Source organism: Festucalex cinctus, chromosome 10 (assembly GCF_051991245.1).
Source record: "Festucalex cinctus isolate MCC-2025b chromosome 10, RoL_Fcin_1.0, whole genome shotgun sequence".
In the NCBI taxonomy this organism is placed as follows: Eukaryota; Metazoa; Chordata; class Actinopteri; order Syngnathiformes; family Syngnathidae; genus Festucalex; species Festucalex cinctus.
In genome coordinates this window covers 14,604,661-14,625,483 of record NC_135420.1, presented here as the reverse complement: position 1 = coordinate 14,625,483, position 20,823 = coordinate 14,604,661, and the positions used below count along the sequence as shown (strand labels likewise).

The 20,823-nt window shown below is 39.5% G+C and overlaps 1 protein-coding gene across 6 annotated transcripts; it reads left to right on the top strand.

The window, feature by feature from the left end:
- The first annotated feature begins 283 nt into the window (after positions 1-283).
- On the top strand, positions 284-20,283 carry opa1 (OPA1 mitochondrial dynamin like GTPase). Of its 6 annotated transcripts, none has more exons than XM_077534202.1 (31): positions 284-458; positions 1,277-1,601; positions 1,968-2,064; positions 2,196-2,303; positions 3,521-3,574; positions 4,769-4,845; positions 6,482-6,637; positions 8,050-8,103; positions 8,406-8,510; positions 8,657-8,743; positions 8,859-8,972; positions 9,120-9,200; positions 9,274-9,348; positions 9,451-9,522; positions 11,556-11,655; positions 11,758-11,888; positions 12,083-12,155; positions 12,261-12,333; positions 12,437-12,552; positions 13,686-13,750; positions 13,933-14,009; positions 14,909-15,074; positions 15,384-15,536; positions 15,634-15,742; positions 16,839-16,918; positions 17,021-17,161; positions 17,238-17,354; positions 17,445-17,538; positions 17,704-17,814; positions 18,666-18,737; positions 18,826-20,283. In XM_077534202.1, exons 1-30 carry the CDS (start codon positions 394-396, stop codon positions 18,728-18,730), a joined length of 3,141 nt encoding a protein of 1,046 aa, XP_077390328.1. In that variant the 5' UTR covers positions 284-393; the 3' UTR covers positions 18,731-18,737; positions 18,826-20,283. The 6 variants fall into 6 exon arrangements, with proteins under 6 accessions (XP_077390328.1, XP_077390327.1, XP_077390329.1 ...); XM_077534201.1 differs by having other exon boundaries at positions 6,479-6,637; XM_077534203.1 differs by lacking the exon at positions 3,521-3,574 and having other exon boundaries at positions 6,479-6,637.
- The last annotated feature ends 540 nt before the right edge of the window (positions 20,284-20,823 follow it).

Sequence of the window (20,823 nt, the reverse complement as noted above, 5' to 3'; positions counted from 1 at the left end):
TAAACATTTTAATTGTTTATTACAATCGTTATTTTTGTGCCCATATATAACATGAATATGACAGCATAGTTTGTTTGAAATAATTTTTCAAAAGTGTGAAATACTATAAATATATTGAACAGAAAAATATTTCAAATTGTCTTTCATTATTTAACTCTTTAATTATTTGATTCTATTTTTTTTAATTAATAGATTGTTAATCATTGGATTTTTTTATGTTTATTTAACTGTTTCGGAACGAATGTAGTGTATTCCGTCAGAGCCGATTTGTTTGTGGGACCGGGATACCGGAAGTGGGTTGTCATTCTAGCCTGTGTCCTTTAGCTAACGAGATAGGCGGGTGTGTATCTTGTGGAAAGATGCATTGGGCTAATCTTAATGTGTGACTTGTAGATGCATCTGTGTCATCTTGCTGGTAACATCAGCACCATGTTGCGCGTTGGGAGTAAAGTTTCATGGTAAGTTTACACTTAATAAAGAAACGGTTAATACTTATCATAACATTAGCCAGTCGTCTACGATGAGGTAAAAGGTAAGCAGCATTAGCCTAGCTGACAGTCTGAGAAAAGCCATGTTAATCGCTTCTTATTAGATTTCTCAGTAAATATTTATGCACGTGTAGTTACTGAAATATATGCCAATTCTTTTAAAGCAATATGTAGAATACGTTATCATTTTGTAGCGTGAGCTGGCCTTATTTGGGTGTATTTTGTCATTAGCTTGGCTAGACTAACAGCTAGCTTGATAAAGATAACGAATGATTTGACTCTTCTAGGTTAAGTCAATGGATATTGTCCTTGATTAAATGACGTGTTGATACGTTACCTCCATCACAATACGTCATTGTCATCGTCGTTGTACACAGACAATTTTGTCAATGATAAGCGAATGGAGGGGTGGTGGAAATCAAGTGTAGTCTGTGGATATTTTTGCCGTGACCGGCAACTCTCTACTGGCGTTATTTCCGTAAACGGCTCTGATTGTTCAAATGCTGGACTGGGTCATGCACTGGGCATGGTTCCTACCTCCATCCACTCCTTTTCTGTCGTTTCACGAAGTTTTTGTTTTGCCACGGAAAATTGGCTATTTTCAGCATTACCAGCCTAACCCAGGTTATCAGGCAGTAGGACACACTTTGCGTCTTTACAAATGCAGCAATTGCGTCTTCTACTTCTTCTAAATGTGGAAAGTTCAATCACAGTACAATGTTCAGTGTACAATTGTTCAATAAATAGGTGAAACAAAATGAGAAAATCATGTCTAATTGTTCTTTTAGCATGGCATGCAGGAATCTGGTCCCTACCAGGACGGGAGTAAGATTTCGCATCCCACTTCAGAAGCTGCACCCTCTGTACCGTGCCATCCACCATCGTTACTACGGAAACGCAAACTCTCAGCGTCCACCTCATCGCACAGCGGCCCGGTATTTCACCTCCATGTCACGGTTACCCATGCGGCCACCGAAGCCACCTCCGGGATCGGGGGGCCGGGGCTACCAGCAGAAGCGCAACTTCTGGCTGGGCCGACTCGCTGCAAGGCTGCTGAAGCTGCGATACATTCTGCTTGGCAGCGCGGTGGGAGGAGGATACACGGCTAAAAAGGTATGCATACAAGTCTATATTTGTGGGTCTGTATTCTGTATGGTAACCATCAATTGTCTCCACTTCTCATCCATACCGAATTTGTCAGATAAAGCAAACTTATTTTCACAATTCTACATTTCAAGCCTTTATTTTTTAGTTTTTTGTCAAAATTCTTCGAAAATCCAGAATTATACCACAATTTAGGACACTCTTCTTCACTGTTTATGACCCACTCAGAATGGTTATACATCTCACATTTACGAATTAGTGCATTTGCTTCCGTAAAGAAATCTATACTGCAAAGACAAGACTCCTCAAAAGCGAAAATTTTATTGTTCTGTATTTTAATGTGAAACTTGCTCACCTGTGTCAATTCACTTATAGACTTACGAAGAGTGGAAGGATATGCTGCCTGATTTTAGTGAATACAACTGGGTCATTCCTGACTTTGTGTGGGAGCTGAGCGAACAAATAGATCTTGGTAAGTGTTTCTACGTTGTACCCTTAAGTGAAAGACAAAAACATACTCGGTGATACAGTGTGTTAATATAATATATTGATGGCAAAATTATGCGTGAATTTCATTGAATTGCTTTCTTAATCATTCCTCAGATAAATTGGCCAAAGCTCTACCAGAGATGGAGGAAATAGCCAAACTACTGCCTGACTTTGACAAGATAGGAGAGAACTTCACTTTCATCAAAAGTCTCCTGTCCTCTGGTGAGTCAACAGAGCCTCAGAAATACTGCATCCATCTTCCCGAAAAGTCAAACAAACCTTGGAGGTTGAATACAGTGAGAGTTTGCGCATCTCTGTTTTTTTCCTATGGAGAAAAGTAGTTTGAAATGAGAACAGCTTGGAAGTCGACCAGTGCCACAGAGCAGATTGTGTATGACTGGAGTTTGGGCACTGTGACTGGGCTTGCAGTCATTAAAATGAAATATGAAGTCCTATTAGCTAACACAGTGAGGTTGTAATTGTAACCTGCTTATTTGCTTTGTGTGGGCTTTATCCGTTAGGTGTGGTGGAAAACGGTGTTCAATGACCCAACACAGTCAGCAGCATAATGTAGTGACACTGCTCGGCCTCCATTTTGTTCCAATTTCAAAAATAGTTTTCCCCATTGGAAGGAATGACAATGAAATTCATCTGTTCGCAGGCTAAATTGTCACCATCATGAAATATTTTGAAGTTGAAGAGGCTATGTTTTAAGGAACATTTTAACATTTCTTTTGCACATAGATGTCTGGAATGTGGGAGCAAGCCATAGTACCAAAAATGCGCATGATGACAAAAAGTTGTCATCATTCCCAGCAATATGTAGAAATACCTAAGTGTTAGTGAATTTGCTGTGACTCGTGGAAAAGGAATGTGATTGCTTAATAAGTGTTTCATCTCATGTCTAGTGCATGTCTGTTTGCATGGCAACCTCTAATATCTTTAAAAAAAAAAAAAAAAAAAAAAAAAAAAAAGTTCACCATTCCATCTCTTAGAACCAGTACTCAAGCAGCTGGTTAGTTGCTACAATCTTGGTACTTAGGTGGGGTACACATACCGTTTTTTAACATCTTTAAAATGTGAGAGACCCCCATACATGTCAGGGGTGGAGGGCTTTGGGGATTTATATATATGTGTATGTATGTATGTATATATATATATATATATATACATACACATACACATACACATAAAATAATATGAAGTAAAGGCAAGCCAATAAAATACATTTAATCTGTCTAATCATATTTTAATTAAACGACACAATTTAACAATTAACAATTGCACAAGCATGTGTTGTTTTGCACATCATTTCAATGTGTCCCTGCATTCACCATCATCCCTCTGCTTCAGTCTTTCATGATTTTTATTTTTTTCTTGTGTTGTTCCTCCTTTCTCCTCCTCCCCTGCCCCTCTATCCTCATCCACATTATTCGCAGGTGTGAGTTTGGGTAGTGAAGTCAAAGGAGCTTCTGGTCTGCTTCTGTTGTTAGGTGTGTACATCAAAACTCATTAGTGCTGCCCACCTACCGCTTTTCTTTCTGCTGCTTTTTATTTTTTTTTATTTTTAACAAGCATCTCCATGTACTTCGGTGGCCCATTTGCCCATTTGTGGTGTCCTTGCCATGCTTAGATGTTGGCTTCTATTTTGCTGCTATCAAACAGTCAATGCAGGTTCTGAATTTAGTGTGCAGTGGTTTTTCCACTTCATGTAGTATAACTGTTGAATGTTCAAAGTCTCAAACATTCCTTTGAATTTGATTGGAAGCAGTTATTACTAGATGACAAATTCAATTTCAATTCCCACAGAACATGTATGGCTGCTTTTTATTCGGTTATAAACCTCACCAACACAATCCCATGATGTTTTCCTCATGTTTTTTTTTTCTCTTTTTTTATTTTTTTATTTTATTTTTTTTAACCTTTGCTAACTAGTGTGTTTATGCCTCCTTTGACTTCCACCCTCTCTATCCACTGCTCCGTATGTTCTGTTTTAAATGGCGCAATCTACCTCTACCTTTAGTTAATGCTCAGATGTTTGGAAAATACACACCTTTTTCTGAGGTGAATTTGTCACCGTGTTTCCAGTGACACATAGAAAAACCAAAATGTCAGTGGACAACACATTTGCTGTGAGTCATAAAAACACAAAAGGAATCTAGTATAACTGTCTCCTGGCCAGTTGCATGTAATTTCTTTTTATTCGTGGTAGTAATGACACTAAATTATCCTAAGGCATTTACCCCCAAACATACCCATTGAATGTTAAACCACTGTTGTCACCTCCATGAGTTGTTTATACATTTTGATGCCGATTTAAATTTTGTGTAAATAACTTTTGCTGAACATAATGGCAATAATCATTTGATTTCTGTTGCATTTGTAGTTTAACATCTAGATCGCATCAAAGTGAGATGTTTTTTGTTAATATTTTGCCCCTCTCAAGGTAGCAAAACAATTATTAATCGTTAATGGTACGCCACTGCGAACTACAATACAAAAATACAGTATTGTTGAATGTTGAACCTCTCACACATTGTGCAGAATAGAAAGATATTAAAATTTAAGAAAAAAAATATTGGCTATATTTTCCGCACATCTGACATTTAGCAATGAACATTGTCACCTGAGGAATGTATGCATTATGTAGAAAATAGTCAGATTTAATGCTGTTGTTTCTCCGTTAGAAACTTCAGGAGAGCCTCCATTGAAAGCTACAGATGCATCTACGGCTGCGTCACAAGATGACAAGCAGTACAAAAAGGTAAATTCACCACCCTTCAGCCTCACATCCAAAACTCCCAGATGTGTGGTGAAAAAAAAACAAATCTTTTATATTATTTTGTTTAGAGTTTAGAATTTTTAAAAACTTGAGACCTCCCACATGATGTGGACAACATCACCATATCTGTGCTTAGTGCTCTTATAGGGGCATATTCTCCTCTCCTGTGTGATTCAGTAAGAAAAGGTGCACAGCTGCACACTTTCTGACTTTAAAAGGTGGGCACACCTTGTCCGTATACACTCGCCGACAGCCCAACGGGTGTAATGTGTCCTTACTACATTGGCCGAACATTGACATAGCATATATTAAGTGGCGAAAGAAAAAAAAAAGGGTGCCAGTGAATTTTTTCACCTGTGAGTAGCGCTTCTGCATGCTAATGGCGTTTGAATGGGCTGCTCACAGACAATTTTTGTCATCTTGAGTTAGATTCTCCCCAACACCAGATATCTGTTGTGAGACATACAAAGATGAAAAAAATCGTACTACCAAAGAAATGATGGATAATGAAATTGACATGTTTAAAGGATGTCAGCGGATGGAGAAGGGAAGACCGGTGCTGAGTATGTAAAATAATGTCAGTTCTATATTATCAGATAATTGGGTCCTCGGTTTAAGACGGTCCAAAGATAAAAGATTTCAAACAGCATGCAATGAACTAATTTGGGCAGCAGTGGAAGAATACGTTGTCACGTTACGCAAAAAAAAAAAAAAAAAAAGGCATATTCAGTTACCACAAATATAATAGTTTACTTTATGATTTTATTACTGTGGTAGTTTCAGTTAGTGGTAAACTGTTTCAACTTGCGTACATATTTATGAAACATAGCTCCGTTGTAAATCGAGGACCCAAATTGTACTCACTGTGCGGCAGTATTTGTTTATGCACACTGCTGAGGTGTTCCCTCATGTGTCACGTCATCTTTGCTTCATCCCATTTATACTATTTTATCGTTCTTTGTCCTTTTCTCCCCAATGTTTATTTTATGTTTTATGTATAAAATTATTTGTAGGTGAATGCTTGTAAAATGTTGCTCTTTCCCCCTGATGTGCTCCCCCCCACGCCCCCCTTTCTGCAATCATCTCCAACATGACGCTTAAAATACACAACACAACTCAACATCAATACATGAATAAAGTTGGGGTGCTTCAAGTAAAGATGCTGAAACAGTGTCCTCTCTGTTGGGAAGACTTAAACAAGATTTTGAGGTCAATAAGAGGGCTCGATCGTTCATAACAACATACATGGTTGTGTTCTTCCATGTCAACCTCAGCCAAGCATACCTGAATAGTCTTTACTTGGTGCACTGGGGCACAGACCCATAAAGTTGGAAGAACAGAATGATGCCACTTTCTGAGAGCAAAGATGCTGATTGTGGTATTAGTCACCTCTCCTGCCGTCAGTTTTGCAAAGTTTGGTCTCAGACTTGGAGTTGCACTGACGATGGTGGCAAGACTCTCATAATTGAATCGTTGACCCAGTGGTGATTGACAGCAACAGTACCAGTGAATGGTGCAATGTGTGGGCCCTGTGTTGGGATCCAGCAATGGCCTTGTGGGCTGTTTGCTGTTTGTGTTGCTGCTCCTGCCTGTCTCTCACTATGACGTACCCCAGCAGGGTCTGCTCGGCGAGCTCATTCTTATTCAGCAGCAGATCCAACGGCATGAGGAGGAGGTCCGGCGGGCAGCTGCTGCCAATTATGCGCGTCCCCCACCGCCAGAGCCTGCTCCCACTCCGCCTCCGAACCCCAGCCCCCCTCATCACACACGCAAGGTGAAAGCCGGTCCCACTGCGCCTAGAGCCACCCTATCAAAAAAAAAAAAAAGAAAAAAAAAAAAGAAGAAGAATATTCCACTTAGAAGGTTCACAGCTTATCTAATTTTGTATGGCCGAGTGCATTGTTCGATGGAAAGCATTTTAACGTATGCCACTAACAAGGGCTAGATTTACACTGCATGGTTCAAGTGAATCTAATAGTCTAAATCGAATTTGGGCACTTGTAGCTGAACTTTAAATCCCTCCAATATGTTGAGTAAACCATTACTGTAACTACAGGCAACAGTGCATTTTACTGCCACACCCCCAAAAAACTATTACTGTACATATACCCTGTCCGACCTCAATCCTAATACTTTTTAGATCTTAACTCCCATGCTAAATGAGGTAACCAGAATTTTAGAAGCATCTCTCAGTTGATGCAGTGCCTTAATGTTTTTCTAATATTTGTTACCTAATTTTACAAGTGTAAGCTTCAGTCGATATTAAATTGGTAGAACTGTTGCCTTTTGCAGCAAATACATTGCAACAAGTCTCATTTATGGATTTTTGTTGAGCAATTGCATAAATAAAATCTACACTATTAGTTAATCGTCCTACAGTGAATGTCCGTTCTCCAATCACCTTCATCTATATATTGTCAAGCTACAATATGCTGCGTGAATCTCTTGTTGACGGGCCAAACATGGACTTTCATTGTCTGGTGACTGGTCCCAGATGTCACTCATGGTGCACTGCACAACCATACTTCTTTTTGTGAATGAGCATGTGGTAAAGAATGGAAAACCTCTGCATGTTGTGAACTGTACTTTTTGAAACGTTTCTGGTACAGTCAAGGAGTGCAGGATTGTCACTTCTAAATACAATGATTTCTTATTTATTAACATTCCAAACAATCTAACGCTGTTTGTGCAGTTAGTCAAGTTTAAACAGTCTTTTGCTCTGCAGTTGTTTGTTGGTCTTTACACCCTCCTTCCAAATGCCATTTATTCCTATGAGCTGTCCCCTGTTTTGTTGGTGATAATTTAAACAAATCTGCTGCACATGTGCAAAATATGTAAATGAATGGGATTTGAATCAACAATTACTCTTGAATTGCCTGTGAACGATTTTGTGATCTTTGAATAAGAGCTTATGTCAATTGGTGTGAAGTATGAGCTCTTGTTTTGCATCAGGTGAAAGGAACAGAAGACGAGCAGAATAAGGACTGTACGCCTGATTTTTTTATTTTTTTTCCCCCACTGTCGCTTTATTCTGTCATACACTTAAATTCTTCTTGTTACAATGTGCATGTTGTGTACTGTGAAATGGTCAGATTTCATGCTTATGCAGACTTCAAGACCCAAAGTCCTGCAAGAAGGAAGCATTAACTCATTTTATTGCCCCCCACCCTCTTCTCTGATTACTAGTCCTCAGATAAAGAAAAGATAGACCAGCTCCAAGAGGACCTGCTTCGTACCCAGGTAGACTCACACTTAAACAGAGAGTACTCTGTTTTAGGTTTTATATATAATTTGATGCTCATTATTCTGTGGTCCTGAATTAGCCGAAATATGAAAAATGTCTTAAATGTCATTCAGTCTAAAAATATTTTGACTGAATGGTGGTGATTTAGGACAAGTGATGCTGATCTTTACTGCATGAAGGTATACCTTACTTGGCTGCAATTGTATATTTAAAAAAAATCTCCCTATAGTTTTGTCCTAAAGTGAAGTGATTGTGGGGACATGGCTGACATTGGTTGTTTCTTGTCATCTTTACATAGCTTAAGTATCAGCGCATGCTGGAGAGACTGGAGAAAGAGAACAAGGAGTTGAGAAAAGTTGTCCTGCAAAAAGACGATAAAGGGATTCACCAAAGGAAAGTAAAGGTTGGTTGCTCTAGAAACACATTGTTTGAAACCCACCAATTTTAGGATGTATTTTCAATTGATTCCAAAACCTAAGAGTGTACAATTGTTATTACACCAAAGATAACAGGAATGTCAAAGTATGTCTCATTTTGTCGTTTTTGTAGAAATCCCTTATTGATCTGTATTCTGAAGTTTTGGACATCTTATCTGACTATGACGCCAACTACAACACACAGGACCATTTGCCCAGGGTAAGAATGCACTGGGTAAACTCATGACTGATCAATGAGTGAAGATTGGCTTTGATTTATCCTAACGAGGATTGCATCCTTTTTCCAACCCTTTCCTCTCCCACTGTCGCGAAAGGTGGTTGTGGTGGGCGATCAGAGTGCTGGTAAGACGAGCGTCCTGGAAATGATCGCACAGGCCAGGATTTTTCCCAGAGGATCTGGAGAGATGATGACACGTTCACCTGTTAAGGTACATGGGACCAGAGTGAATGTTGTTTGTTGCGATGTATTTTTTTTGGTAAGTACTTGGAAATACAATCTGGGAACGGGAGTATATACAAGAAGGAAGGTGTGCAAGACCATCGGGTTTTTTGTGTGTTTTTTTTCTTTTCTGCAGGTGACCCTGAGTGAAGGCCCACATCATGTAGCTTTATTCAAAGACAGTGGCCGCGAGTTTGACCTGACCAAGGAGGAAGATGTAAGACACAAACTTGTTTTTTTTTCTGGCACAAATACACAGAAAAACTAACTTTCTTTTTTGTGCTACGCAGCTGGCTGCTCTGAGGCACGAGATTGAGCTGAGGATGAGAAAGAGCGTGAAAGAAGGACAAACTGTCAGCTGTGAGGTTTGTCCTTTAGTTTTACATTTGAATTGAATACATGGAATGTTGGTTACACATCTAAATGTATTAATTAACTGTCAATTTGATTGTATATTTAATTCACAGACAATATCATTGAGTGTCAAAGGCCCAGGAATCCAGAGAATGGTTCTTGTTGATTTGCCCGGTGTCATCAGTGTGAGTAAACCTGTCTGCTGTCTTTTGTTGTCCATCCATTTTCTGTACTACTCATCTGCATTCGTGTCACGGGTGAGCCGGCGCCCATCCCAGCTGACTTTGGCCGAGAGGCAGGTTACACCCTAGACCAGTCACCAGCCAATCATAGGCCACGTAGATATCCATTGACATTCTGTCATGTTTTTAATTATTTATTTTTTTAATTTGTAACTTTTCATCCAAAAACAGAGTGTTTTAATGTGGGCTATATCTCATTTTTTAGTTTTAGTTAGTTTATTCATTTTTTCCTTTCGGACACATTACAGTTTACATCAATCACATCACATCATTTGCAACTTTGACATCCGAAAGAAGGGCTGACGGGTAGAAGCCGAAGCTTATTCGAGACCCGTCCCCATCGACCCATTACTATAACGCATCAATCATATACAATATTTAGAATAGTCATTAATTTTTATCGTTATCCATCCCATACTATCCCAGACACTGCTCGCTCAGTTCATCTTGAATGTCCGTGTGTAGATTGTGGCTAGTCCCAGTCATTTGGCACTGGTGAGTCGGTCCCCAGACGCCACCAGCAAGCCCACCCCGCCAGGCGAGCAGCCAAGGCAAGCGCAATTCTTCTCTTTCACCAGTAGGGTCTTCGCTGACCTCGGATCAGCTTTCACACATGTTGTGCTTTCCAGAAGAGTAGATCGGCTTGCATTCGGCCCATTGCTTTCAAGCAATTTCAGCACTCGATTCTGGTCAGGTAGCACCACTGGTTGCTAGCATGTTGTGGATCTGATGACTCCTGTGCGCTGCCCAGCCTAGCTCACCCAGCAGAGCGGCCCACGCCAGCTGCATTCCAGGAACCAGACCACCAACCCCCATTTTGCGTATTGACAGCAGATTCATTGGAGCCACAATACAGCCTTATCATGTAGCCTTGACTGTTAGAACAAATGTCCAAACGGAATTCGAGCCAGACAATATTTAGATTCAAACGGGAACAGCAATACATGTTATCAATGCAGGTGTATAAACAAGAGTTAGCCTTGGCAAAGTCAGCAAATAATCATATACAACTCCAGCTTTGGGTAATTAGTGATGTTGTTGTTGTTGTTGTTGTGATATTGTGAATTACTGTTGTCTCTCAAGCGCTGCCAATTCCTCAGCTCCTTTCACGATTCATGTTTTTAGTTGACCAGAGTTATCTTTAGTTTGAATAAAAATTCGGCAGTCTTTTGTCCACGTGCTTTCGATAAGTCCATTCTTTCTCATTTGTCGAGCCTTTTTGGCGATGTCAGCATTTCGTTTGGTGAGGTTTTCGTTGATGTAGACATGTTTCCCACGAAGCTTGTGACGGTCTCTCAGAAGAGCAATCTTTTTCTTTCTGTCAACAAACCTGATCAGAACTGCCGGTGGTCGTGTCCCTCCAGTTGGAAGCGAAAAGCACATCTGAATGTGCGCAGGATCAACAGTTAATCCCAAATCTCTGAGTTGAAGTGTCACTTGCTGTTCCACAGTCTCGTTCCCTGAATGTTGGTCAGAATCTTCCGTGCTCGTGCTAGTCGCAGCTCTCAAAGGGCCACGGCGCGGCTTGATCTTGATACCGGTGACTATCACATCGTTGATACGAAGATTTTGTTCCAAATCATCCACTTTTTGTTCCAAGGCAACAATGTGTCGATCTTTTTCCTGTGTCTCTTTCTTCAATTGCTGTATTTCCTGAAGAAGTGGCTCAATGCTCTTCTTCATTTCAAGTAATTCGGCAACCATTCCACTGAGTTTTTTAAGAGAAGATTTTATCTCCTCAATCTCGTCAGCTCTTTTTCCGCCAGGCATTCTGCAACAATGTAGTTAAAAATCCCAATGCAAAAATCAACAAGTAGTTAGATTCACGAGCGAGTGCAGGAGCAAGTACAGATGCGTCCTTCCTCAACAGATGCGTCCTTGAAATTTTAAATAATGTATTAAATAACTCCTGACCTTATTTAAGTGCAGTCCTTTTTAGTTTTTATTTATTTATTTTTTTTATTCGTCCTTCCCAGACGGTGACAACAGGCATGGCATTAGACACTAAGGAGACCATCTTCAGTATTAGCAAGGCCTACATGCAGAACCCCAATGCAATCATCCTTTGCATTCAGGGTGAGCTTTGATCTTGCATCTCCAGTTAAAATGACTATATTGAAGCCAGGAGATAACAGTGTGTGGCAGTGTAAACCTATTTTGTAATCTGTCCCCCTGTAGATGGCAGCGTGGATGCAGAGCGGAGCATTGTAACTGATCTGGTTAGTCAAATGGACCCCCACGGGAAAAGGACCATCTTTGTGTTGACCAAAGTGGACTTGGCCGAGAAGAACCTGGCCAGCCCGAGCCGAGTAAGACTACCTTCAAGTCTTTTGAAATATATTTACAGACAATGCGACTGAAGTACAGAACTACTTTATTTGTCCAGGAAATAGATCAATTATAGCTATAAGTTACGCCTCCACAAGAGGGCAGACATCCCTACTTGAATCTGATGCTCATCATTGCTGTAGCATGGTATTAAAAAACAGATCTATTATTTCAGATCCAACAGATAGTTGAGGGTAAGCTGTTTCCCATGAAGGCTCTGGGATACTTTGCTGTTGTGACAGGAAAAGGTATTTCTTCTGCATTGATGTGTTTTGAATAAATGTTATTTCATAATATAATTTAGTATAACTCCAGAAATGATGGAATTTCTCCTGCTGTCGATCCATATATAGGAAGCAGTGGTGAGAGCATTGACTCGATTAAGGACTATGAGGAGGACTTCTTCCAGAACTCCAGATTATTGCGGTAAGCGTAGTCAATGAAGTGATTCCTTGCATTTACATATAAATGGAATGTTTTATGGCATTCATTTGTGTTTTGCTGCCAAATAATTGTCTTATGTCACTAGGGATGGCATGTTGAAGGCCCACCAGGTGACCACAAAGAACTTGAGTCTGGCCGTCTCAGACTGCTTTTGGAAAATGGTCAGAGAGTCTGTGGAACAGCAAGCTGATGTATTTAAAGGTACTGTAACAAATGTAATCTCATTTCTGAAACTTAATTTCACAATGTCCACAATCCCATTTGAATGTGACAGTATGATCTTTGTCACTGTGGTTTTGGCATTTACGTCCCAATATACGATGCTTAACAAATGATTTTTTTTTTTTTTTTTTTTTTCTCTCTCCCCCCCCCGGGTTTAGCTCTCTAGCTCAAGACTCAGCTGTCTTACTGCACCTCATAAAGGTGCAGCACTCTTTTGAGGGAAAAAAAATGTACATATGTGGAAAAACAATCATTAAACAAGTTGTCTTACGATCTCTCATATCCCACACATACAATGCCATCCTTTCATCCATTCCATCGAGACTCAATGATTTTGCCTCTAACAAACATGTTGAACTAGCTTCATTACCTTGTTCATTAAGATATGAATCCAGTGGTTTTCACAGTGCCAGTAGGACATTGTCTCTGAACTGAACAGGTGTTCCCTCCACCCAACTTCGCTTTCCAACCCACTTGATTGGCCGTACTTTTCCGGTCTTACCTCTTTTCCTATGTTAGCGCTGCGCTCCTGCAGCAATTAGTTGAGACAATCACAGGCTAAGAGAACCCGAGATTTATGGCCATACTCGTGCAGTTCCCATAGGCTTATTGTGTGCTGTATCGATCAACAGCTCATAAAATCACACTAAACCGGTCTCCATCCCTGTTCAAAGCAACTGTGGCACCAAAACTTAGCAATTAACCTAATCTCCATTTTGAATAGGGAACAGTGGCTTGACATCGGGTTTGTGTGGAGCTGCGTAAACATGGAGAAATTATTCACATAAATGAGAAATAAACCACAGACTTCTGAGAAGAGTGTGTGATGGTCCCAATCCCTTTTGTCCTTAGGGGCTAGTTAAGTGTGTAAGTCATCACCCGATTTTAGTCTAGCTTGGCACCATTAGAAGCAGGCGTTGCTGTTACGTCATACAGGTGAAACACACAAGCTCATTCACAAGCTCATGTCATGTCTGTGCTGTTATTGTTGATTTACCAACCACTATTTCGTGGAAAAGGACATTTTAATTTCCTTGTATGTCATCCTAAATAAAAATTGTGATGAATATATGTTTATAATTTAAGTACTACACTTTTCTCTCTTTCTCTAGCATCCCGCTTCAATCTGGAAACTGAGTGGAAAAACAATTACCCTCGTTTGAGAGAACTGGACCGGGTAAGAACGAAAAAACACTTAGTGTAACCTCCCCAGAAATACCGCGTGTTGACATAGAAACAAGAAACTGTCACATGTACCTATGTTTTGAACTGTCTCATAATAGAAATAATGCTTTAATGGACAAACAGTAAAAAAATGTTATCTGACATTGGACTAATTATACAGATATATTTTTACAGAATGAACTATATGAGAAGGCCAAGAATGAAATCTTGGATGAAGTCATCAGCTTGAGTCAAGTAACCCCACAGCACTGGTAAGATAATTTAATGTATATTTTTTAATATTCATAGTACTTTTGCTATGTATAAGTTAACAGACAATGTATATGTACTTTTATGTGGTAAATTAACATTTTTACATACCTAGTAATTCCACGTGGGTGCTATTGGAAATTGGCACTGGCTTTGTTCTAAAACAAAGTTGGTCCAGGCCCCAATTTGTGCTTATGCACATTATATGAAGCAAAGAACTACAGGCAAGTAGAAGAAAGATGACGGTGGACTAAGTTTGGATGTGTGTAACCATCCATAGTTTGAGGTCAGTAGACTGATGAACTGAGAAAAGGTCTCGTCTGAATGCAAAGATGATCTGGACAACAGGAATATGTATCTTGGAATTCATAAAAATGCTGCCGTCACTAAATAAGGGGAAACTTATGTAAGTCTGTGTAAGGAGGGATTGAAGGCAATGGGGATCTTTGTAGGCTTGGTTTGTTGTGCCCAGTATGCTTGCCATCATTTCTTTGCAATCAATATTCTTGATAAATGGTCAGACATGAACATTGGTGGCCCTGTTATCCAACCTGCGCTATTGGCGATCATGCTTATTGGCAGTGTAGATGGCTATCCAGAACAAAAGGGAGCCATATTGAAATATGAGCATCCATTTGTGATAAATGAGTCATAGCTCTGGACTGTAGTTTGCTCATATGGGGACTTGGTGCACAGGCAAGGGCAGTATTGCTCCATTGTCAGCTTGCCATGAGGGGATAGTAGGGGGACTTAACTGCTAACAGGGTCATAGTGAAACTGTATAGGAATCTACAGTCCAGTGCATGCCTGCTTTCAATCAAATACCATGAGTAACAATCAAATGCTGTCACCCTTTATGTTGAGTCTTGAAGTTGGCATGTTTGATTTTATACCAAAACAGGGAAGCCATCCTGCAGAAGAAGCTGTGGGAGCGCGTTTCAACACATGTGATAGAGAACATCTATCTACCTGCTGCACAAACAATGGACTCGGGGACCTTTAACACCACTGTAGACATTAAGCTGAAGCAATGGACTGACAAACAGCTTCCACACAAAGCCCTCGAGGTAAAAAGGTTGAACAAAGATGTTGATCCATTCATTGAGCCGTTCAATCTGTGATTGAGTCCAATGTGTGGTTTGACATTTTGATTTTTAATATTGTGCAAACATGTTTTCTCATAGGTTGTCTGTTTTTTTTTACCACATGAATTGTAAACAGCGTGACAAACACCTTCCCAATTCCTGTTTTTACTGACCAATTTATCTAGAAGATTTAAAATGTGATAAGGGGCAATCTGTTGAGAAGCAAACTACCTCATCACAACTTCCTCTGTATATGTTCTTCAGCTTTAATGAAACTGATCTTGTTTTTAGGTTGCTTGGGAGACGCTGCAGGAGGAATTTGCTCGCTTCATGGCTGAGTACAAAGGCAAAGACCAGGATGACATTTTTGACAAGCTGAAGGAAGCCGTGAAGGATGAGAGCATCAAGAGGCACAAGTGGAACGAGAGGGCCATGGACAGCCTGGTAAACAGACTGTCAACATTTTTTGTGAATTCAAGGTCATATACGCCAGCTAGCATTTGTAATATTCTTGCGATGTTTTTGTGGTGTGTGTCATCAGAGGGTGATCCAGCACAATGCCCTAGAAGACAGTTCCATCACGGACAAGCCTCAGTGGGATGCAGCAATTCAATTCATGGAACAAACCTTGCAGTCACGCCTCAAAGACAGTATGTGACCACCTTTGTGGAATTTTCTAAAAAATATGTACTTAGCACTTCAAACACCGCCAAAAAAGTAGATGACTTTTTCAACTGCAATTTCCATTTGCATTATTTACGTCAAGGTTTTAGGGCAAGTGACATCATTTAAAACAATACAATAATTTTGATGCTCGACTTGGAGAACCCCTCGTACATTTCGGCTTGTACCATCTCAAGAAGATGGTTCCCTGAAAAGTAGACAGTTAATAAAAGGGTCAAGGAGATAAGTTGAGAAATAATCAAGTTATACTGTTTTACTGTAATTTGAAAGTATTTTTTGACCAGATTTTCGATGTGATGTCACACAAAAATGTTAATGTTAATGTCCATACACACACATACACACAATAATTTTCTCCAGACCTATCATCCAATTTTTGAAAATTTTGGTTCATTATGCTTAGGTTGAATTTGCATTTCCAACCAACCATTTCTGGAAAATCTTGCTACATTGCTATTTCCATTGGTACTTAAATGGAGCCACCTCCAAAAGTCCAAAAGTACTAGAAAGGTGTTTGTCTATACTGAAGACATTTGCCTTTCAGATCAAAAGATGACTATTAGAAAAAGAGTTCAGAATTCCACCTTTTTTTTCATGGTATTTACATCTAGATAACTCAGGACAGAGTACCATTTTTTGAACCCACCCACTTTTCAAGTGAGCAAAACTATTGCAAAAGACATTATTAAATCAACTGAATCTGTGGCAAAACCCTTACCTGCAGTAACTGCATCACGCTTGCAATACATTGACTTCTGGAGACTGTTGCGTACTTCATTTGAAATCCTTTTCCGGGCCTTTACGACATCTTTCAGTTCTCATTTGTTTCTGGGGGTTTCTCCCTTCAGTTTCCTCTTTAACCAACTGGTAACTGTAATTATGCAGTGTTCGGTAACTTGAGCAAGAAGATGTTTATATCTTGAATTTTGGAGATGCAAGCATTCTACCTGACAGCGACCATATGCTTGATGGTATTTGTGTAAAGTGCCATTTCACTAACACTGGACCAAATGGACTAGTTTGTGCAAAAAATGTTTGTGTTAATCTTCCCTTATTTTGCAGCCGAAGCTGTAATCAAAGATATGGTTGGTCCAGACTGGAAGGAGAGGTGGATGAACTGGAAAAACCGAACACCAGATCAGGTAACGTTTCTACACTGTTCACTGGCTTACTTTTAACTCACTTAGTTTTAAAGCTAATATAACGCATGATTTAATGCTTAACCCGGATCACTCACTTTTCAGCATATCCGAAATGAAACAAAAACAGAGCTGGAGCGCTTGCTGAAGTTGCACGATGAGCACACGGCTTACCTAGCCAATGATGAGGTCACCACTGTCAGGAAGAACCTGGAGGCTCGAGCAGTAGAAGTAGACCCAGTACTTGTGAGTCCATGATACGGACAATTTATTGGACTTGAATAATGTGTTTTACTAAGTAACGTTGTGATTTTCACTCCAGATCAAAGACACATGGCATCAGCTATATCGACGACACTTTTTGCAAAAATCCCTCTCCCACTGTAACCTCTGCAAAAGGGGCTTCTATTACTACCAGAGGCACTTTGTTGACTCAGAGGTAAAGAGAAGAGAAATAAACATTCTAAGGTTGTCATTATAATCTTCACTTTAGCTATATTCAGTGAGTGACTCTGACACATTTTCCCAGTTGGAGTGCAATGATGTTGTTCTGTTCTGGAGAATTCAGAGGATGCTGGTCATCACAGCCAACACACTTCGACAGCAGCTCACCAACACTGAAGGTAAAGATAGAAAGAAGCTTTGGATATCGGACTCCATTGTGTAATATCCGAAGCTTGTGCCTGTCAGTCTTCTTTGGCTTGAAGTGATTGTCGCAATACATAGCTATTAGAAATGAGTTGCTGAATGTATTTTAGGCTTGTTCACTCAATAATTATCCTCCTCAGTGCGCCGACTAGAGAAAAACGTTAAGGAGGTGCTAGAGGACTTTGGAGAGGATACAGAGAAGAAATCTCAACTCATCACTGGGCGCCGAGTCCAACTGGCCGAGGATCTCAGTAAGACATAATTTGCGTTTATTTGAAAGCGCTATATAAATCTGATTTATTATTATTATTATTGTTATTGTTATTGTTATTGTTATTGTTATTATTATTGTTATTATTACTACTACTACTACTATTATTAATTTTTGCAGGGTGTAATATTGCAACAATTAAAGGAGTTCTCCAAGTGGTCAGTAGGTGTCAGAAGTGTTTAATTAGCCTCATATGCCCTCTGGCCAACTGGTAATATGCAAATGTGTTGATGTCTGAGTCTGTGTCGCACATGGAACGTCGGCCACATCAGAACAAGTTGATCTTTGAAGCCCGAGTTGGGGGCTTTCCAGTGTTTTGATGATCCCAACCTACTTTCCCTACACCTCTAAAGTACTTTTTATCCATGTGGACAGATGTTGGTAATCCTCTGATTGGCCCTGTGGTCACACTCAGACTACACTCAGTTGTACTTGAGCCCGCCTGTGGAGACCCGCGTGACACTATGACGGATCTCAGGCCATGTTTCATTCTAGCCCACATCTACTCCGTTGGCTTGTTAGCATGCCCCCACACAGGCTTCCTTAATGCTTCCATTAGGTGTCGTAATATCCCACTAATGCCTCTGCCACCTTATCAAAGTGTTATGATACAAAGGTTGGAATTTTGAGGTTTTCTTCCTCCTCTACTACAGAAAGGGGTTTTTATCTTATGTTGTCCTTGTTGGTGAGAGTGTTGTTTTGGAGCTTGAAACATGTCTGAGTGGAATTTTTTTGCATATTACACCCAGTAAAATGCATTTGTCATTGCTCTCAAATGTGTGACTGTTGATTATGTGTCTAGCGAAATCTAATTTTTGTGATTCTTTGCAGAGAAAGTTCGTGAGATCCAGGAAAAGCTTGAAGCCTTCATAGAAGCTCTACACAAGGAGAAGTAAAAGACAGGTAGGTTAGTTAGGAGATATGAAAGCAAATGTTGAATTGTACATATGGAATGTCTCATGCTTGTTTATTCTGCCAATCTGCTTCACAGAACTGTTGAGAATTAAAGGTAATGTTTTGGTCAGAGAGAAAAAAAATGATGCACTGATTAAATAGAATTTGACCATCTTGGACTGCTGGATGTCACATGCGTCAACCACAGCCCACTCATCTGATTTTAATACTCACAACTTCCCTCCCTGACTTCCTCAGACATTGATGGAAAGATGGACCTTATTAATAGAAGGAAGATTTGTCAGAAGACTCTCTTGGAATATAATTTTCTTTTTCATTTTTTGGGAGAGCTGTCCCGGTCAAGAGTAGGACAGAACCTCCTGTAGTTAAATCTGGAGGAAGACGCGTTTGTGGCTTTTTGCCCCTTTTGAACATTCGCCCTGTTGGGTTGCACTCAAGATTCAACATATTTGTGCTTTCCCTTGAAGCTTTGTGTCATATTGGATCCCCATGTATCATAATGGCACCATTTGGACAGAATCCACTGTGGACCTGGACACATAAAGAATCATTTCTGCTGGACTGGAATTTCGGAAAGCACTTATTAAATTATGTCCACAAGTTCCGTACAATATACCCTCATATTCCATATTCTGTTGATCTGTATGTGCGAATGTGTGCATGTCACTGTCACGTCATGTTTTCATCATCAACCTTTCACAGCCAGATGCATATTTCAGTGTTCCAAAAGATTTTACTAAAGTAGTCAACTTTATTTAAAAGTGTAAATACAATTGTTGAAAAAAATAAATAAATAAAAGGTTAGCATGTCTGTGTAAATTTGGACAAATCGTAAACTCAGAATAATTTAATAAAACTGTAATGGATAAAGGGGAAAAGTCCTGCAATTTTTTCTGGTCTACTTGGGAACACAGCAATGGCTACACATGACTACTAAGTAACAACACAAATACTGTATTGTAACAAAAATGATGACCTTCCAAATATAATTGTTCAGTTTTGATTGGTATTAATTTACCATAATGTTTAATATATTAAAACATCTGCAGCGTTGCAGAATGTGCACTAAATTGTACCTGGAGCCGTTTCTAATATTTTGCACTCCGTCAACCACAATAGTAAACATGTTTCTTTTTCCTCTAATAGGCCAGATCAAGTTTTCTTCCTCATGTCACATTGATTTGGACCACTTTTGACTGTCACTTATGTTCATTTTTCATACTTTGAGAATTTACCTGAAAGGGTGTGCTGACAGGCTATGTGTACACCAGTATTCTTGTACTGTATGTGTAAATGGCTGAAAATACATAATAGCCTGTGCTTTTTCAAACAGGTATGGTGATGTTTAAATTAGGTGCACTTATGTTACGGCATCATACATATGAGGACAAGCACACTTGTCCAAAACAAAGTCAGTGAGATGGTTGCTAAATAATCTTTTATGTTGAAAGTCAATGTTTGCATGGTTTGACCCATCAGAAGTTCTTTATTTATTACGTTTGTGTTTAAAGGAAAGAATAAAATTGACAAATGAGAGATGTTATTTTTTCCGCGACTTCTCAATTAACAGTTCATAGACAACGTTTTTCATCAACATGATCATATTGTCTTTTTATTTTAGAATTCCAACAGTCTTAATTAAATAGTGAAAACCACACAAGATGATGGCAAAAAGGAAAAATGTGATGCCAATATTAGGAGGACCATAAATTTGCTAGGTTTACCGGCAAACGAAATCAGCACTGGATTAAAAAAAAAGAAATGAGAGAAACAATGTAGAACTCACCACCTCGGAACAAGATATAATCCATCTTTGACACAGCTTACACAGTTGAAGGTGAGTTAAGAATTTATTGTTTTAATGGTTGACAATTAAAACCAGTTTGGTTTTTTTTTGGCATGTTTGAACATTACAAAGTGATCCATGTACACCCAACCACCCCCCATCCCTGGGTAAGTTCAGATTTTCTTTTAATGAAAGAAGCAGAAATTTTTTTTTTTTTCCCATTTGAGGTCGGCTGTCATTTTGTTCCGTACTGCCACCTGCTGTCAACTTAAATTGACATCACAGTCC

Bases quoted from the DNA above. Each gene is read 5' to 3' on its own strand.
- opa1 (XM_077534201.1), top strand. From the start codon at position 394: ATGCATCTGTGTCATCTTGCTGGTAACATCAGCACCATGTTGCGCGTT. The intron at 8,973-9,119 runs GTACATGGGACC...TCTTTTCTGCAG, and splicing joins TGACACGTTCACCTGTTAAG to GTGACCCTGAGTGAAGGCCC. The intron at 9,349-9,450 runs GTTTGTCCTTTA...TTTAATTCACAG, and splicing joins GACAAACTGTCAGCTGTGAG to ACAATATCATTGAGTGTCAA.